Source organism: Tiliqua scincoides, chromosome 16 (genome assembly GCF_035046505.1).
Source record: "Tiliqua scincoides isolate rTilSci1 chromosome 16, rTilSci1.hap2, whole genome shotgun sequence".
NCBI classification, from domain to species: domain Eukaryota; kingdom Metazoa; phylum Chordata; class Lepidosauria; order Squamata; family Scincidae; genus Tiliqua; species Tiliqua scincoides.
In genome coordinates, this window is record NC_089836.1 from 883147 (window position 1) to 903146 (window position 20000).

General features: G+C 50.4%; 2 protein-coding genes across 2 annotated transcripts in view; one reads left to right on the forward strand and one right to left on the reverse strand.

The window, feature by feature from the left end:
* The window catches only part of NOTCH1 (notch receptor 1), a 787535-nt gene that overhangs the window by 319808 nt on the left and 447727 nt on the right, over positions 1–20000 (forward strand). The gene's annotated exons all lie outside the window — the stretch shown is intronic.
* COL27A1 (collagen type XXVII alpha 1 chain) overlaps positions 10114–20000 on the reverse strand; it is a 108007-nt gene continuing 98120 nt past the window's right edge. The window contains 9 exon segments of the mRNA XM_066610850.1: positions 10114–11745; positions 14008–14105; positions 14108–14213; positions 14455–14564; positions 15483–15651; positions 15766–15831; positions 16092–16118; positions 17865–17900; positions 19560–19577. Coding sequence (XP_066466947.1) covers positions 11599–11745; positions 14008–14105; positions 14108–14213; positions 14455–14564; positions 15483–15651; positions 15766–15831; positions 16092–16118; positions 17865–17900; positions 19560–19577 — 777 coding nt within the window. The 3' untranslated portion in view covers positions 10114–11598.

Genomic DNA, 20000 nt, shown 5'->3' on the forward strand with positions numbered 1-20000 from the left:
GGGTAGGTTGGAAGCAGTGGCAAAACTGCAAGCAGAGAAGGAAGACCCTTTCAGAGTTTGGTCTCCAGCAGTCTCTGAAACTCATAAGAGGACTTTCCAGCTGGGCTTTTACTGCCCTCTAGTGGACACATGGAGAAAAGTCATGGGGAAATAAATAACTAGCTAAGAACTAGCCACCGGGTAGATGGGTCGGCCTGGAAAGGCAGCTCATCTGAGAGAAGGAAAACTCTGATCCCAAACCTCCACTGCCTTGTGGCTACATCCATTATGGAAAAGGCTTCAGGAGTCAACCTCGAGGCTAAATCCGGAGCCGGAGTCCCTGAGGCAGTTCATGGCTGAACACAGTCACGTTCTGGCAACTCCTGCTACGCCGCTGGAACCAAACCGTATTGGCTTCTGCCTTTCCATTGGACCATTTCAGCGACGTGGAGAGGGGGGATTTGCTGCATGGGAGTGGGGGGATTTGCTGCCTATCCTCCATACCTACTTTACCCAGGCTTCACGCACTGGAGAGTACACTCTGTTCCAGAACCACCATTCAGAGCGTGACACCATAGTCTTCCGAGACTGAAGGATGCCAACTAGTAAAAACATCAGAAGAGCCCTGCTGGATCAGGCCAATCTAGCCCAGCTTCCTGTATCTCGCAGTGGCCCGCCAGATGCCCCAGGGAGCACACAAGACAACAAGAGACCCACATCCTGGTGCCCTCCCTTGTCAGCTGAACATAAGAAGAGCCCCGCTGGATCAGGCCATAGGCCCATCTAGTCCAGCTTCCTGTATCTCACAGCGGCCCACCAAATGCCCCAGGGAGCACACCAGATAACAAAAGACCTGCAAGGCCTTCTGGGAATTGTAGTTTAAGAACATAAGAACAGCCCCGCTGGATCAGGCCAAAGGCCCATCTAGTCCAGCTTCCTGCATCTCACAGTGGCCCACCAGATGCCCCAGGGAGCACACCAGACAACAAGAGACCCACATCCTGGTGCCACTCCCTTGCACCTGGCATTCAAAGACTGCCCACTTCTAAAGCCAGTGGTGGCACATACCCCCATGCTTTGCCAAATTCCTGTTCTAAGCTTGGCCTAAAGAACTCATGCCCACTTTAAACTAATCGGTTCCCCCAGCTTAGCCACAGCTATAACTCTAGCAGCCTGCAAAAACTACCACTGTACCCCAGCACCTGCCAAAAAGGATGCCTACAGGGTCCCTCTTCCCAGGTCCTAAGGCAGCAGTCCTTTCAGGTATTGCAGCAGTGATCCACCACTCCGCTGATTAGTCCATCAGTCAGGGTGCCAGTCCATTGTCTGTCCTCCAGTCCATCAGTCAGGGTGGCAGTTTGTTTGCCAGTCCCTGAGTTAGTGTGCTAGAAAGTCAGCCCAATAAGCAGAGCCGTGAGTCAACAGGCCAGAAAGTCAGTCCACCTAACCAGCAAGACTCCACTCCAACTACAACCCACCACCTCCCCTCTGCATCAGGTGCTACCTATAGCCCTGAAGACCTAGTTGCCTCTAGTGGCTGCAGCACACCCTCTGCTGAAAGCCCAGAATTTAACCCCACGTTCCCCAGATCCACCAGACACCATGGTCATGGCAGAAACCACATTATTTTAATCATGGTATAAAGGGACATATGAACACTTGATAGCTGCAGAGATTCCCAGGCAGAGGACTGCCATTTTTCCACAGGCTGCACGCAGTTTGAGGAATACAGGGCAGCTGTCCCAGTTGTTCTTCATTTGTCCTCACTGCAGCCCTGCGAGGTAGGCCAAGTAGAGGAAGGATCCAAGCCAAGGTCTCTGAGAGAGACTGTGAGCTCACTTAGAAGTAAATCACACTCAACTCAATTGGGGGGGGGGGCTTTCCTCCCACAAGGATGCAGTGGGGGAGCACTGCTGGGGGAGGGGGTTGAGCACTTGTGGGTAGCAGGTTCCAGGTTCAGGTCCTGCCAGCCTCTCCAAGCAGCGCTGGGCAAGAAAGACCCCCCCCACCGCCCTGGGACTGCCCTGGCCAGCTGGTGCCCTGACTCAACTTGCCATCCTATTAATGGTGCACTTACACACGTAACCCCCCCCTCTTGCCCCCAGAAGACCCCCCCCACAGGATGGGAGCCTCCCACCTTTGTTTACTCACGAGTCAGCCAATCAGGATCCATTCCTGGAAAATGCGCCCTGCCCTGCGGCACCCTACTTGCCAGGAATCCCACCCAGCCCTAGGATGAGCCCTCCGGCATAAGTGCGCACAGGATCGGGGGCCCCTGCTGGTCCTGTAGCAAGGCTGAGTTACTTACTTACTCATAGTAGGACTAGTAGTACCGATTGACTGGTAGACTAGGGGTACTGGGGAGACTTTTCTTAGCTAGTGCAAGCCTTTGGGGGGGGTCTTCCTCCTGGGGAACAAGAATGCACCCCCCCCTCCCAGTTTTTAATCAACAGTTTGTGTTTCTTTTCCTTCCGCTCAGCAAAGTCCTCATGGGCTTCTTCTACTAATGCAGGGCATTTAAGGACCGGCTTCCATAAGAAAAGCCCTGCTGGATCAGGCCCACCAAATGCCCCAGGGAGCACACAAGACCACAAGAGACCTGCATCCTGGTGCCCTCCCTTGTCAACTGAACATCAGAAGAGCCCCACTGGATCAGGCCATAGGCCCATCTAGTCCAGCTTCCTGTATCTCACAGTGGCCCACCAAATGCCCCAGGGAGCACACCAGATAAGAAGAGACCTGCAAGGCTTCCTGGGAATTGTAGTTAAGAACATAAGAACAGCCCCACTGGATCAGGCCATAGGCCCATCTAGTCCGGCTTCCTGTATCTCACAGCGGCCCACCAAATGCCCCAGGGAGCACACAAGACAACAGACACAACCTACGTCCCAGTGCCCTCCCCTGCATCCAGCAATCAGAGGCCGCCTGCCTCTAAAACCAAGAGCTTGCGCATAGGTACAATGACTTGTAACCCGTAATGAACTTTTCCTCCAGAAATTTGTCTAATTCCCTCTTAAAGGCATCCAGGCAAGATGCCATCACTACTTCCTGTGGCAAAGAGTTCCACAAACTAATTTCCACAAACTTTACACGCTGGGTAAAGAAATTCACCCTCTCCCACAATCCTATGGGATAAAGAAAGACACAGTTCATACACTCTGGCCTGGTGGTCCCTCGACCTATTAAAGGTTGGTGGTCCAACGGCCAGCACTCAAAAGTGAATTCCCGTAAAAGAGAACTGACTGCCGTGGACCACTACTGGCCTGTATACCAGCATGGAGGAAAAATCCATTACGGGTTACAAGCCATGAATGTGTATGCGCAACCTCCTGATTTTAGAAATGGGCTATGTCAGAATGCCAGGCACAAGGGAGGGCACCAGGATGAGGTCTCTTGTTATCTGGTGTGCTCCCTGGGGCATTTGGTGGGCCGCTGTGAGATGCAGGAAGCTGGACTAGATGGGCCTTTGGCCTGATCCAGCGGGGCTGTTCTTATGTTCTTAAACTACAATTCCCAGGAGGCCTTGCAGGTCTCTTGGTATCTGGTGTGCTCCCTGGGGCATTTGGTGGGCCGCTGTGAGATACAGGAAGCTGGACTAGATGGGCCTATGGCCTGATCCAGTGGGGCTGTTCTTATGGAGGGACTGGGGGACAACAAGCAAAGCACACAGCAACAGAATTTCTTGCCTGCCAAGACAAAGCAAACTGTGTGGGGTGGGGGAGAATTTGCCACTGGAAGAGAGAGCCCTACAAAATATTCTAGATCAGAGGGGTCGACATAAGGCCTCCCCCTATAACTGGGCTAGCTATGTGACCATCCTCTGCAGGAAATGATTTGGATGCCTCTGCTCTAGATCTTCCTGGGTAGTTGGGGAATCTCTGGCCTAAACATCCTAAAGTTTAAGAACAACCTAGGAAGCAACACTGGGGTCATATCCTTAGGACTACTGAACCCCATAGGAAAGCCCACCCAGCTCAGACTTACTCGTGGACATCCCAGATGACAGCAGGGGGTGCCCACTTTGGACTGATTCAAGCATCTGCCTTCCCGCCTGCCCCCCTTTGCAGGTTTGTCTTTTGCATTCAGTCTTTTGACATATAACTATTATTACAGAAAATGAGATATTAAAAAGCTACATGCCCAATCTTGTCTGATCTCGGAAGCTAAGCAGGGTCAGGCCTGGTTAGGACTTGGATGGGAGACCGCTTGGGAATACCGGGTGCTGTAGGCTTATGCCACAGTCTTTCGAGACTGAAGGTTGCCAACCAACCGCTTCCCCTTAATGCAAACATGCGAGGTCTCCTGTCTAAAACAGGCATGAAAGCTGCAAGCCCAGGCACACGGAACTGGAAATGGGTCAGTAAGACTTCCTTTGGCGTAGACACCCCAGCTCTGGGCTGCTAAGATCCTGGAGAGGCATATTTTTCTACCCCTCCCCAAGTCATTCATTGTTAGGTGCCCTGATTTTTCTCTGTAGTGGGCAGTCATCTTCCTTTAGGACAACAAAATGCCCATAAAGAGGGGAGATTCCCCCCCCTCCCCAATTTCTTGATTAAAACAGCAAATTTGTGGTGTTCTGTGTTTTTTATTCCAAGGGTGCGTTTCAATCACTCATAATTGCTTTAAAAATGTACGAAGTAGGTGATATGGGGTCAACAGCTGCAACCCCAGTATTATTGCTCACTGCAATAAATAATCTCATTTTAACTTCTGGAAAATATCTTAAACACCAAAATGCTGTGTTTTTATTCAGCTACTTTAACACCAAAAAGGTGAGGTTTGGTATTTTTACATTGGGGGGGGGGGAACAGAGATACAGGAGGCGAGTCCTTGTGAGAAGGTGTCCAGTGCGTAGGATGGGAAGTTGAGTCAGGGGCTGGCCAGGGCTGTCCAAGGTGCTGAGGCTCTTTCTTGCCCAGAGGTGCTTGGAGAGGTTGTACAAATATACCTGGAGTATTGTGTCCAGTTCTGGTCACCGCATCTCAAAAAAGACATAGTGGAAATGGAAAAGGTGCAAAAGAGAGCGACTAAGATGATTACGGGGCTGGGGCACCTTCCTTATGAGGAAAGGCTACGGCGTTTGGGCCTCTTCAGCCTAGAAAAGAGACGCCTGAGGGGGGACATGATTGAGACATACAAAATTATGCAGGGGATGGACAGAGTGGATAGGGAGATGCTCTTTACACTCTCACATAATACCAGAACCAAGGGACGTCCACTAAAGTTGAGTGTTGGGCGGGTTAGGACAGACAAAAGAAAATATTTCTTTACTCAGCATGTGGTCGGTCTGTGGAACTCCTTGCCACAGGATGTGGTACTGGCGTCTAGCCTGGACGCCTTTAAAAGGGGATTGGACAAGTTTCTGGAGAAAAAATCCATTATGGGGTACAAGCCATGATGTGTATGTGCAACCTCCTGATTTTAGAAATGGGCTATGTCAGATGCAAGGGAGGCACCAGGATGCAGGTCTCTTGTTATCTGGTGTGCTCCCTGGGGCATTTGGTGGGCCGCTGTGAGATACAGGAAGCTGGACTAGATGGGCCTATGGCCTGATCCAGTGGGGCTGTTCTTATGTTATGAGAGACAGACTGGCAGGATCTGAACCCAGAATCTGCTCCCCCCCCCCTTCAGATCCCCACTGCAGCCTCCTGGATAAACCTTCCTCTCCCACTTGGATCCATTCCCCCCCCCCCAGGAAGCACTTACAGATGCAGCAGGAGGGAGGGCAGAGGACAAGGAACCCTCCCCCCCCCGGATGCTCCAAAGTCTTGATCCAGGCCTTCGAATTGGGGCTTCTCAGCCATTTACCAGGGAAAGTGCAACGGTCCCAGTTTATCCCAGTATCGTGTATTTGCTGGTGCCTCCGAGGCCACAGCCCTATCCAAACTTCCCTGGGAGTAAGCCCCTTGGACTATAATGGGACTTACTTCTGAGTAGACATGCATAGGCTTGGGATTTTGGTTTGCCCCTAAGAAGTCTCCTTTACAAGTAGGGTGGGGGTAAAACTACAAAGCACCCTAGCAGAAAGGGCTTGTGGTTGTTCTGGCCTGTGTTGGTGGTTGCAAGCATCAAACCTGGGGTGGGTCTTTGGGCACCTGATCACACCAATGTGCTCTGAGTCGGTGGTGGTGTACCCAAAAAACCCCCAAGCAGAGACACACAGTACATTAGTCCAATGCTGGAAGAGGGCCTTGTGACTCAAACCTGAAAAGCGGCCTCTGCCCATCAGCTTAGGGCAGCATGTTTGTTATACAAAGATAAGCAAGACTGACACTAAGGAAGGCGAAGGGACGAACAAAATAATGCCACTATCTACATAAGAACAGCCCCACTGGATCAGGCCATAGGCCCATCTAGTCCCGCTTCCTGTATCTCACAGGTTGGTGCTTGGAGAAATCCTGGACATTTGAGCCCATTCATTCATTCATTCATTCATTCATTCATCTAAATTCCATCTCTAATGTATTTATTTACATTTTATATTTATTTTTTCCCCATCCCTTGACACCGTACAAGATATTTGATGTGGCCCTTTGGCTGAAAAGTTTAAAAACCCCTGGACTAGAGCACCACCAGGGCGGGGGGGGGGGCATCTGGTATAGCCCTTCAGGTACCAGGAGATGGTGTCTCAGTCCTGCTCAGGTTCTGAGCAATGGTGCTGGAATAGCTTTCACTAGTGCCAGGCTTCCAGGTCATAAGAACATAAGAACAGCCCCACTGGAGCAGGCCAGAGGCCCATCTAGTCCAGCTTCCTGTATCTCACAGCGGCCCACCAAATGCCCCAGGGAGCACACCAGGTAACAAGAGACCTCATCCTGGTGCCCTCCCTTGCATCTTTCCTTCTGACATAGCCCATTTCTAAAATCAGGAGGTTGCACATACACATCATGGCTTGTACCCCGTAATGGATTTTTCCTCCAGAAACTTGTCCAATCCCCTTTTAAAGGCATCCAGGCCAGTCGCCATCACCACATCCTGTGGCAAGGAGTTCCACAGACAACCACACGCTGAGTAAAGAAATATTTTCTTTTGTCTGTTCTAACTACCAACACTCAATTTTAGTGGATGTCCCCTGGTTCTGGTGTTATGTGAGCGTGTAAAGAGCATCTCCCTATCCACTCTGTCCATCCCCTGCATAATTTTGTATGTCTCAATCATGTCCCCCCTCAGGCGTCTCTTTTCTAGGCTGAAGAGGCCCAAACTGATGAGAGTATTTGGTTACAGTGAACAATGCTGGGAGAGTGTTACAGGGATGGGGAGTGGGTTGATGGGGTCCTGGGTTGTTGTATAATCTTAGTGGGGTGGGGTATGTGGGGAACATGATGAACATAAAGTTTATAACAGCTGGCAAAGTTGGTTTTGAGCATGTCTCCCTCAGTCCTATGCATACTGGAGAAGTGAGAGGGAGCACCTCACTGGCTTCCTTCAAGCACACACACATGGAATTGGGCTGGGCCACGAATTTCATATCCCAGCAATTGTTGCTCTGCCTTCAGTCATGGGCTCAGTGTGGATCTTTGCGATTCCAACTCAAGAAGTCAATAAGCTGCGAAGAAAAGCGCACAAAAGTCAGCCAGAGAGGAGGAAAAGGAGCAGAGCGAAGTTGGCGCATGTGTGCATTGGACTGGGAATTTGCAAGAGGCTGCCTGCGCCAGGAAGGGAATTGATTTTTTGAAAGGACAGAAGTTGCAGGTCTGCAAAGATCATGTCCTTGCGAACTGCAGGAGCTGAGCTCTTTGCAGGGCGGTTAAGGCCACCGTGATTTTTGAACATTCTCAGGCAGTTGTCTGATCTTTCCATCATCTGTGTTTTCATTTGGAGGCTCTGTGGGAAGCCACCAGAAATCGGGTCACAACCCACCAAGTGGGTCCCGACCCACCGTTTGAGAAACACTGATTTTGCTTTTGGTTGTGCATGGAGTTCCCAAACAGCTTAGGGCATTGTGGTGGACTCACAATGAATCTTGTGAAATCTCACATGAATCCAAGATATCTTGTGAAATCTCACACGATCCAAGATAGTGGCCCCCAAATCTTACTAGATCTCATGGAATCTCATGAGATTTGGGCACTGCCACCTTGTATCTCGTGAGACGCCCAAGCTGGTAGACAACAGATCTGTTCCCATGTTAGAAATGCAATATAGCTGTACCCGGGTTGTTACGTGAAAATCCCCTTTTTCCTTTTAAGTTGTGATTTTTATGTCTGGTTATGTATTATGGACAAAAACGCATGCAGGTCAAACCTCAAAATACAGCACACCCTTCCCCCAGTACACTTTTCCAAAACCCTGGTAGAAGTCACAAGTTTACACAACCTCTAGCAATGCAAAAATGCCTCCTGATCCAATCACTTGTTATGCAAAACGAGCATGCACCTCCGGAGGAAGAAGTCTGTTGTTGTAGCTTTATCACTCTTAAGTACCCTATGCAAACTGCCTCCGGGGGTTGGCCGAGTTCCCCCACATAGGAAGCCAGCTGATAGCTGACTTCAGATCATCCTTTTCTTGCATGCTCCATGTGTCCCACTGTGTGTAGTGAGCATGTGCATCCAGGAGGCCACATCCGGGTCATTCTAGGCCAGCCACAACCCTTTAAGAGAAAGCTCCGGCCACATGGTCGCTCTCTCTGGCTGCCCTCCAAGGCACAGATCCTCCATAGGACTCTTCCCCCAACTACTCCTCAGGACAGGTAACTATATCTTGCTTCTGGAACCTTTTCTCTGCTTCCCCCCCCTTTTCTCCCCTTCTCTACCCATCTTAGTTAGCAACTGAGTTAGGCAGATTAGGGACCCCTAAAATCCTTCCCTACAACCTATCCTTTTCTGATTCCTTCTGGGATGCACCAAATACACGGCGCATGCAACCACCATAAAGCTAGGTACACAGGATCCAAGTACTAGGAACCAAGAAACATATACTTACCATTTTCCACGTGCATTATGTTTACCTGTGTGTTTTTTGTAATAAAAATATAATCGTTGATTGAAAGTTATCTTTCTCCCAGTCTCCTCTTTAACCTACAAGGGATTATCTCTGCATTACGCTGTTTTGTTATCTAGCCTGCGATCCTGTAGTTTCCAAAAAGGGTAATATAATAATTCCCCTTAAAACATAACAGCCCTTTCTGGTTATAGGGTAGCCAGTTCCATGTGAATGAGGACGCCTGGGTTCTCTTTCACAGACTCTTCCCCCCCCCGGGTACATGCCGTCTACTTCTTGTTCAGAAACAAATGACCACATGCAAGAAGTTCTGTTTCACTGCCTCAGCATTTAATATTTATTTTAAAGTTAAAAAAAAGGAAGGAATCAAACAGAAGAGAAGCACCAATCTCAGGAAGATTAAAGTGGGGGGGTGAGCCAGTGTGACAAGTGAAAGGGGAGACTTGAATCGTTTCACCAAAAAAAAAAAAAAAAAAAGGCACTTGAGGACAAAAATAATATTTGCAACAGTGACAATTTGAACGACAAGCTCAGATAGGCTGAGGTATTCCGGAAAAAGCACAGAAATCAGAAGGAAAGAAACTGGGGAGGGCACAGCTCAGTTCAGAGCAAACTGAAGATGGGGGGGGGTCCCCCCGAAAGAATACACACAGATTAAGACTCACGTATATTTTACAAAACACAAAAATTCCCAAACAGGCACCAAAAAGCGTCCCATACAGTTCAGCGCCCCCGATTACATTAATTATTACATTCCTTATATAGAATTAAACGATTACCATAATATTAAACCCTCCTCTCTTTTTCTCTTTTTAAACTCCAAATTTACATATAGAGTCTAAATTTCTACAAAACAGAACAAACAGAACGAAACAGGAAAATTCAAAAAAAAAAAAAAAAAAAAGCCCCTCTGAGCGACTGACTGGTAAGATACCTCTGAGCTCGGCCCAAATAAGAGGGGCATCTTTGATTCTCGTGGTTGGGGTGAGGGGGAAACACAGAGATGTCGGGGGTTCGGTTGTCAGGAGTCACCGTAGACTGGCAGGGACGGTAGATCGAGAGCCAAGAAAATATGCACAGCTAATGGATTATCGCATATTTTCCCCTTGCCATGGTGTCTTGGCGACTTTGGTAAGCGGTACAAATGCAAACCTGCACATATGCATTTTTACATATAAGTGGCGTCACTGGGCGTGGGTCGCACCAGGGTGTGTGTAGCGTGTGTGACACCACTACTGGCCAACATTTTCAGAAACTTGCTACTTTTGATTAAGACCATCATGTTATATATCAGTCAATGCGCAATTTCATGCAGGATGCAATCAAACAAAACTGCACTGAAATGTCTCTATTTTATCAAAAGCTATAGCCAAAAATCAGGGCGGGGCAATGATTCATCGCCACGCCCACCACCCGGGGCAATGATTCATCGCCACGCCCACCACCCCGGGCATTGCATTGCCCACTGCACGGGACTCCTCCCATCACGGAGGTGACACGGGGACTTATTTCTGAGTAGATAACCACTGTTTTATATAGCCCCACACGTATACCCACACAACACATATATAAAAATACAATGGAGAAAAAATTGCATTTCATATCAGCTTGACTCTTGCTTTGGTGTAAAAGAAAATCTTACAGGTATATCATTGATGTCACCCCACCACCCCGATAAAAGACATTATAACAAAATTCTGAAGACTGTAAAAAAAAAAAAACTCAGAGGAATCCTTAAGTTAAAAAGTTGACCACTGGTCGCCATTTGGTTGACACTCTTCCACCCCAACCCACCTGGTTCTAAAGAGCGAACACCAATGCCGGGGGTTTGGTCAGACCCCCTTAGCACCTCTTAGATCCTTAAATAGTTTGTCAGTCATATATAAAACACATTTTTTTTTTCAACATAAAAAACGAGCACCAGGCATTTCACAGTGAGAGGTAGAATCAAATTAAACCAGCCCCATTGTCCTCTCTTCTTTTTTTTTTTTAAATTTATACTTTCATTTGTTGCATTTAGCACCAATCTCCTCTCTCACTTCTTTCCTACCTTTGGCCCCTCCCTCTTCACACACACTCGCGGTCACAAAGAGGGGTGCTTCTCCCCGCCAGGGAAGAAGAATCTCACTTGGTTTTATTTTTTGCCTTAAATAAAATATATCTTTTTAAAATCTCTCTCTCTCTTTCTTTAATATTGCACATCAAAACGTTGCCTATTCCAGGACAAGGAGAAGCGGAGACAGTCCTGCATGTCCGTGTTTTTCCTGCAAAACCCCTGCCTGACAACGCCACAGTCCCGGAAAGACGGCTAGGGCAGGGACAATGCAGGTTTCTCTTGCGTCGCGTGTCTTTGGCTGAAGGAACATAAGGAAAAGAATAAATCTTTGGGTCTGGAATTGTCCGGGACAACTGGCCTCCACACCTTCAGCTCCTGAAGCTCCATTGATTAAGCTGCGCCTCTCTCGAAGCCGCCGCGCGCACTCCTCTCCGCGGCGGAAAATGAGAGTCTAGACAGACCAAGCAGTCCGTTTTTGCCATTTTGCTGGTCGTCGTGGTCCAAACGCTCGTGGCCCAGCCCTCTTGGCCACAGAGGCGTAGGCAGGGAGCGAGGCCTCCTCCGAGATGCAGCCTCCCCGAAAAAAAAGAAGCCCAAAGCTCGAAGCGACGCTGCCTTTCGGGTTAGAGGAAACACACGGGTCCGACCTCGAGGAGATACCGTTTCCCGGGCTCTGGCAGCGGAAGGTTGTAGATGCTGAGAATGGGCAGCTGGTTCAAGTCCTGCGTCCGGAAGGTCAAGAGGGTCTGGTGCCACTGTCCATCTTGAATCTGAATGGAAAGGAAGGCAGAGAAGGGTGTGTGTATGTGTGACCCCTCTCCCTCCCTCCTGGGCTCTCTAAATGCCCCACACCCAAAGCTGCTAGAGCAGAGACATCAAAGCCATTTGAAAGGGCAGTCTGCGTGATAATTGGGCTCCCCTAGTGTTTCACCTTCACCTTACCTTCTGAGGCACTCCTGAGGAATTCCTTGCCACAGGATGCGGACTAGATGGGCCTATGGCCTGATCCAGTGGGGCTGTTCTTATGAGGCCTCCTTCTGTCTCTCCCTCCCAGACCCTTTGCAAAAGTTGAGCTGCTGAGAGGGCAGCGCTGGGAGAGCCCAATCTTCATGGGGGGGGGGCGGATAAAGAACTTCCAGGGGGGCCACATCCGGCCCGAGGGCCTTATACTCGACACCCCCTGTGCTAGAGCTTTTGCACGGGGAATGGAAACAAGGTTGCCAGCTCTGTCTGCCACTATTCCTGGAGGTGTTGTTGCCCCCCACCCCACAATGTAGTTTTTTAAAATCACAGAGGCCCTAATTCAACTCTCCAGGACCGCTTTTGGTGGTCACCTGGAAACTGATGCTGATTTTCAGACACTCCAGACCCATCTTGGAGGGGTGGCCACAAAACAAGCTCCCTGTAAGTAGATACAAAGCACTGATAGTCTGTCCATCTCCGCCCCCCCCCCCCAAAAGCTGATCACACCTTTGGGAGTGATTTAGAGATAAGCAATGAAGGAAAAAGTGATGGCTATCAGAGCTTGGATGGTTTCAACTCCTCTTTCCTCCCTTTAAAGAGATTTTAAAAAAATTAAGCAGCAGGATCTGGCCCCTGTGGAACTCCTTGCCACAGGATGTGGTGATGGCGTCTGGCCTGTATGCCTTTAAAAGGGGATTGGACAAGTTTCTGGAGGAAAAATCCATTATTGGTTACAAGCCATGATGCGTACGCGCAACCTCCTGATTTTAGAAATGGGCTATGTCAGAATGCCAGATGCAAGGGAGGGCACCAGGATGCAGGTCTCTTGTTGTCTTGTGGGCTCCCTGGGGCATTTGGTGGGCCGCTGTGAGATACAGGAAGCTGGACTAGATGGGCCTGTGGCCTGATCCAGTGGGGCTGTTCTTATGTTCCCACACCTCTGGTCTGTTCCTTGGGAGTCAATTCAAATAGACGCTATTGCAGGCAAGTGACAGCAGGTGGCGCTGTTGTCTCATGGAACTTACTTTCCTTTCCCCATCTATTTCAGACTGCTTTAAGAAGAAGACTTTAAAAAAAAAAATTTCAACCACTCAATTCACGCAAAAATCCTAAAAGAACTTTAAACCCAAGAAACAATTACAGAGTCGGGCTTGCCAAATAGCAGGCCCTTTGTGACGCTGTGTTGGTGCTGAGATGGCCCAGGGGCCGCAAAGCACATTCTCGGCAGTTTGCGAGTAGGTACCGTCAGTGGGAAGGTCTGTGCCGTTCCACTGGCGCTGAATCTGGCCCAGGGCAAGTCAGTGTTGCATCGGGTGGAGGAGGGGCAGGGAGGGCAGGGAGGGGGTGGTCCAGACCCAGGAGGGGGGAGGCCTAACCCTGCCTTAATGCCCTACAGAGGGCTTCTTGAACTTGCACCAGCAATTTTGTTGGCACAGATGCGAGTAGCCCCATTGCGCAGGCTGGGGCTCGAGAAAAGTCCCCTTACCCCAAGGAAACCTCCGGCCTGCCCAATTTCAGCACTGGATAAGGTGCGGGCCGCGCAGCCATGCAGCACTGGATAGGATCGGGCTGTAAAAATGATTTGGAGCCCTTTCCTGTCAAAGGGAAGAGCGGCAGCTCTATGATTCTTCTCTACGAATATACCGCAACAGTGGGGAAGGCCCCGACTCTGGAGGTAAACTTTGCAGCGTACCCCACTTCTCCAGTTCAAAAAGGCAACCCCTCCCCCAAACTCTCAACCTACAAAATAGGATACAGCACTAAACGACATACTCAAACCAAGCCCATCTGTTGCGCTAGACCAGCCATTCTCAACCACTGCGCCGTGGCACACTGGTGTGCCACGAGTGAACCACAGGTGTGGCACAGGACTTTGGGGGAAGGTCCTTCATTAGTAGGGCCAATGGCGTGCCTTGTCAATGGTCAAAAACCTGATGGTGTGCCTGGACAATTTTAGTGCCTTGTCAGTGTGCAGTGGGCAGTGAAATGAAAAGGATTGAAAATCGCTGCGCTAGATCCTCTCTCTCCAGCCCCCCCATTCCCGCTGAGGTGTTCCGGCATTTCCATACCTTACAATCGTTTGCCACCACTTCGGGCTGGAGCGGTCCCCCCACCTCAAATATCTGTCCGTTCCAGGCTTTGAAATGTACGGCCTTCTCCGACGGCCCTCTGGCCAGACGGGGGTGTTCAGGCAGCGGAAAGTGATGTTCTGAACGACCTCCGAGCTCAGGAGGTGGAGGAAGTTCATTTGCACCCTCCCGACGTCGAAATCCAGCTGGGGAAAGGGAGACGGACGTCAAGGTGGATGCTGGGACCGCCCGTCCGGTTGGCTGCCGTCTCAGGTGTGCAACACCTTTCGGGAGAGGCAGGCCATCCTGTTTCCCCACCCGTCCCAGAGACTTTAGAAAAGCCACCTCTGCATGGGATCTGCAGCATATAAGACTTAAATATTTGGGGGGTTAACACCCCCACACCCTCCTGGCCTGCTGGCGACACTGCTGGAGACATCAGCGTACCTTGGAGGCAGTAATGGGGTGCAAGCAGGTCTGTCCCCCTTGGGTGAAGTTGCAGGTGACCTGGATACTGTCAGAAGAACAGCCAAGGTTGGGGTCAATCCAGTACGTACCTGCAGGAGGGGTGGAGCTCAGCATTAGAGACACATCGAAAATGGTTGGGGCTGCAATCCTATCCGCACTTTCCTGGGAGTAAGCCCCATTGACTATAAGGGGACTTACTCCTGAGTAGACATGCCTAGGATTGGGCTCTGGGTCTCATCCAGAATTGCCTGGATTTTTTACTGCACTGCCCGTGAATGAGAGGGGAATGGGGGCTGCATATGCTTCTGGTCACACCCCCCCCCCCCCTGAGAATATTGTAGGGCTGGAAAAGGCGCAAGAGAGAGACAGCCAAGATGATCAGGGGGGCTGGAGCGCCTTTCTGACAAGGAAAGGCCAGAATATTGGGGGATTTTGAGCTTTGGGGGGGATAAAAAATGATTAAGGGGGGAACACAATTGAGACTTAAAAAATAATGTACAGTGTGGAGAGAGAGAGAGAGAGAGAGAGAGTTCTCCCTCTCTCACAAGACTAGAACCAGGAGTCATGTCACAGAACAAGATGACTGAGGTTGGACAAGAGAGATTTCCTCACACAATGCAACATTAGCCTGTGGAACCCATTGCCACAAGACGCAGTGCTGGCCTCCAGCATAGGTGGCTCGCCAAGAGGATTGGAGAAATGCATGGTGGAGCAAAGTTTATCAAGACGTTGTGAGGCACAACTTCTACCTTCTGAGTTCAGCCTCGGCATGAATGAGAATCTCAGGGGCCACAGGAGAGCAGCGGTCGGAAGGAAGGAAGGAAGGAGGCCTTCGTCTCCTGATGGCAGGCTTCCCAGAAGAAGCCGGTGGGTCAAGGTGGGAAAGAGGATTCTGGGCGAGTTGGGCCTGATCCAGCAGGGCTCTTCTTATGCGACGACGACGGTCACAAGGGTGACGTCAAAGCAAAACTCCTGCCCCGGTGATACCTCGCGGTGGGCGCACCTACCGTCGCGCATCTTCTGTTCACAGTTCATGAGGTCTCTGCAGATGCGGGCGGGGTTCTCCTTGGTCCCAAGGGGTCTCTTGATGCTTTGGATAAGGGTGCTGAGGTAGTGTAAGGTCTTAAAGATCTCCCCTCCCTGGTCCATCACGGGAAGCTCCGACGGCTGATATCCCTGCCCCGGGGGAAGAGAGAGAAGGAGAGAAAAGCACACACAAGTCACCAGTGCCCAAAGGGCACCATGGCGCCCTTTTGACAGCAGAAATCCTAATCGCTGCCCATGACATACCTCAGACTTGAAGACACCGTTGGAACTCACTGCTGCTTGGAAAGCGGTGCCAAAGCCATCTTGCTGCTGGTTGAGAGGGAGGGGGGAAAAAGATCACATGATCAGGCTGGAGGAGGAAGACAGACCAGGATTTGCTCTGCTCGAAGCCCTGGATAGCTTTTGTGCTGCCGCACATAACACTTCAAGGTTAAATTTAAAAGCCAGAAGCCAAGACGTGCAATAGCAGTGTTGTGTTGTGTTGTGTGTCTGCCTCTCTGTCTCCCCCCTGCCGCCACAAGCATGCAAAAAATTCTACACAGAATAAACTCCCCCCCCCCCATACTTACAAATGTGGCTGGGATTCCCGGCGGACCCTAAAAAGTCCAGAGAATTAAGAATGAATGCATCATTTGGGGCACACAAAAATTTAAACAAAGATCCCCCCCTTATGAAAGATCGTCAGTAAAGCAATTATTATTTTATTGATTGTGCTGTTCACATTTCTATGCCGCCCTTCTTCCAAGGAGCTCAGGGTGGTGTACGTGGTTCCTCCCCAACTTTTGTCCACACAACAATCCTGCGAGGTAGGCGAAGCTCAGCGACAACCACCCAGAAAGCTTCGTGCTGAGTGAGGATTTGAACCAGGGTTTTCCAGGCCTAAGTCCAACTCTCAAACCACTCAGCCATCCTGGAGTTCTCTTCCTTCCCTAACCTACGCTCCATCCCAGGGCTACTGACACATTCCCTTTGCGGATGCACGGACCGGCTCATTCTTTTTGTCACGCCCCATCTTGTACGTGTGACTGAGTCACTGCTCAGCAAGGAGAGAGAGAGGGGCATCTGGGCAGAAAAATGCTCTGCATCCATTTCTCAAGCTCTCCATGCACCCGGAGCATTGATGTCCCCAACGCACCCCTTTCCTCCATCCTCCCTTGAGACGTAATTCTTCAGCAAGCCTGTCCCAAATGAACGAGTCTTTTCCACCCCTTTTCTCAGCCCCTGACCTCTTCCCTCTACGCTAGCCCCCTTTCAACTATTGGGACCAAACATCATCCCACCACTTTGATATTCCGCGGCGCACCCTGCCATGTGGAAGCACATTAGAATTTTCTAACACTTCCTGCAGACCCCTCTCACACGGTTCCAAGAAAACAAACCCAACATGCGTAAACTGTATTGGGGGGACTCAAACTGTCTCCTCGCACACTGAAATCATTTTCAGTTTGCTTTTGGGGCAATGGCCACAGTGGTCTTTCTTGGCTAGCCTTCTAGAGTTGCAGAAAAAGCTCTGTCCCATGCACTCATAGAATCGACACATGGAGAAGGGCCTCCCCAGATGGTCATTAACTGGACCCACACTGAATGTCCGTCCTACACTCAAAGTAGCTGAACCGATTCCACCCTATTGATTCCAATCGGTAAGATTCCGGGAACCAGCTTTATCCCCCAAATGACTGATAACATTCAAGTCCCCAAAAGTCTTTTCAAACAGCATGAACATTGGTGTGGTCCTCATCGAGGTGGGAAGACCTCTGTCAGGGCTATACCACAACTGCACGGCAGTAAATTCAGCGCCCCAGGGACTGACTCATCCCCTAATACAGGTGTCCCCGATATCCACGGGAGATAGGGTTGCAGCTGCTACCCCGGATACCGGAAACCACGGATAGTAGCGATCCCCCTACAATGGGGGAAATCACAAATTTCTTCAGACAAGGAGAAGTCATTTGTGTGATGGGGGAATTTGTGAACCATGGATAAATTTGTGAAACCGCAGATACATGGGGGGGATGTCCATATTTTGACAATATGCCACTCCCAAATCTCTTCTTAAATAGGCCCAGTTCTTACGGAGGTGGTAAACTTCTTTCAGGGCTATACCACTTCCAAGCCCAGGTTGGGACTCCCAGGACTGAATGGGGCGATGTAAAAAAACTTTCCACATACACACAAACGGAGCACAAATTAGAGCAGAATCTAGTTTTCTGCGTGGTGCAAATTTGCCTTTGCCCGGAGAAGGGGTCAGTCACGTGAGACCCAACCTGGAGTCAGACATGGTATAGTCCTGAGCCAGGTTGACCAACTCTGTGACTATAAAGAATTTAAAAAAAAATACATACCGGAGGTCCGGGGGGTCCTCGAGGCCCTGGGGGACCCTGGGAAGGCAAGGATCAGAGAGAGAGAGAGAGAGAGAGAGAGAGAGAGATTGACGCTGTTGACCCTTCTGCTCTTCCAAGCTGTGCAACTTACTTTCAAAGGTCTGGCTGGGGAGAAGTGGGCCACAGCTCATCATTGGAGCCATTGGGGGAGGTCCAGGGTTCCATTTGAGGCATCCCCAGGCAAGGTTGAATCAGCTGCTGCAAGTCGGTGTTTGACCAGTCATTTTTAAACACACTGGTGTGCCACAGATGGGCCCCAGGTGTGCCGTGGGACTTTGGTGGAGGGTCATTTATTAATAGGGCCATTGGGGATAAGAGTCGTGTCCCCCTCCCCCCCACCGACAGCGTGGTGTGCCTTGTCAATTGTCCAAAAACTGATGGTGTGCCTTGACGGTTTTAGAAACTTGCCAGTGTGCCATGAGCCAAAAAAGGTTGAAAATCACTGGTGTAGACAATACAAAGCTATTAGGGGCAGTGGTGTGACTCAGTAAGAAGCAGCTTCAGTAAGAAGAAGCAGACTCAGTAAGAAGCCAGATGCAAGGGAGGGCACCAGGATGCAGGTTTCTTGTTATCTGGTGTGCTCCCTGGGGCATTTGGTGGGGCCCCTGTGAGATACAGGAAGCTGGACTAGATGGGCCTATGGCCTGATCCAGTGGGGCTGTTCTTATGTTCATGTCAGATGCAAGGGAGGGCACCAGGATGCAGGTCTCCTGTTGCCTTGTGTGCTCCCTGGGGAATTTGGTGGGCCGCTGTGAGATCCAGGAAGCTGGACTAGATGGGCCTATGGCCTGATCCAGCAGGACTCTTCTGATGTTCTTATGTTCAGCTGACAAGTTTGGGCACCAGGATGCAGGTCTCCTTATCTGGGGTGCTCCTTGGGGCATTTGGTGGGGCCGCTGTGAGATACAGGAAGCTGGACTAGATGGGCATATGGCCTGATCCAGCAGGGCTCTTCTGATGTTCTTATGTTCAGCTGACAAGTTTGGGCACCAGGATGCAGGTCTCTTGCTGTCTTGTGTGCTCCCTGGGACATTTGGTGGGCCACTGTGAGATACAGGAAGCTGGACCAGATGGGCCTATGGCCTGATCCAGTGGGGCTGTTCTTATGTTCATGTCAGATGCAAGGGAGGGCACCAGGATGCAGGTCTCCTGTTGCCTTGTGTGCTCCCTGGGGCATTTGGTGGGCCGCTGTGAGATACAGGAAGCTGGACTAGATGGGCCTATGGCCTAATCCAGCAGGGCTCTTCTGATGTTCTTATGTTCAGCTGACAAGTTTGGGCACCAGGATGCAGGTCTCCTTATCTGGTGTGCTCCCTGGGGCATTTGGTGGGCCGCTGTGAGATACAGGAAGCTGGACTAGATGGGCCTATGGCCTGATCCAGTGGGGCTGTTCTTATGTTCCTATTTTCACGGGAGGAAACGGGGGAGTTGAGACTGGCAGGGCAACGACTGAAGAACGTCTAAACTTCTCCATGTGCTCAGGATTAAGGGAGGTCAGCAGCAAATCCTTTCCCTGCACAACCGAGCTATCAATGATGTGGGGAATCCCAGCAGCATTGCATGCGCGTCCCATCAGGATTTGTACCCCTGCTTTTGCCTCTGGGGGGGGGATGCCGTGAGTTGCCATATTGTCAACAACGCCCTTGACATACTCACCTTTGGACCCTGCAAGCCCTGGAAGAGGAAAACAAAAGAAAGGTGAGGAAGTTGGGTGAGAAAACAGGTCATTCACTGAAGGCACTTGGTCATTCTTGAGATATACTGGTGAATGTTGGAAAGTGCCATTTCCTGACATGGCTTGCTGGTCTCCAGAAATGTTAAGTGGGTATTCCTTTGGAGTGAGGAATCGTGTCCCAGGCTCCCAGTGGAGGACCCAGTCCAAACTAGCCAATGACACCACATTGTGCAGCTTCGAGGTGGAGCGTCCCCTCTCGAAACCCCCTGCAAATGTGCTTGGAGGTGGGGGGGGCGGAGTGAGGCGCTGGCAACAGTCAGACCCCACTTTCAGGGAAATCAGTGCTCTGTAGCTTCAGGACAAAGCGGAGTTGAGGGCAGGAGCTGAACCCAAGTCTCTGTCATCCGCTTCCAGACTTGTCC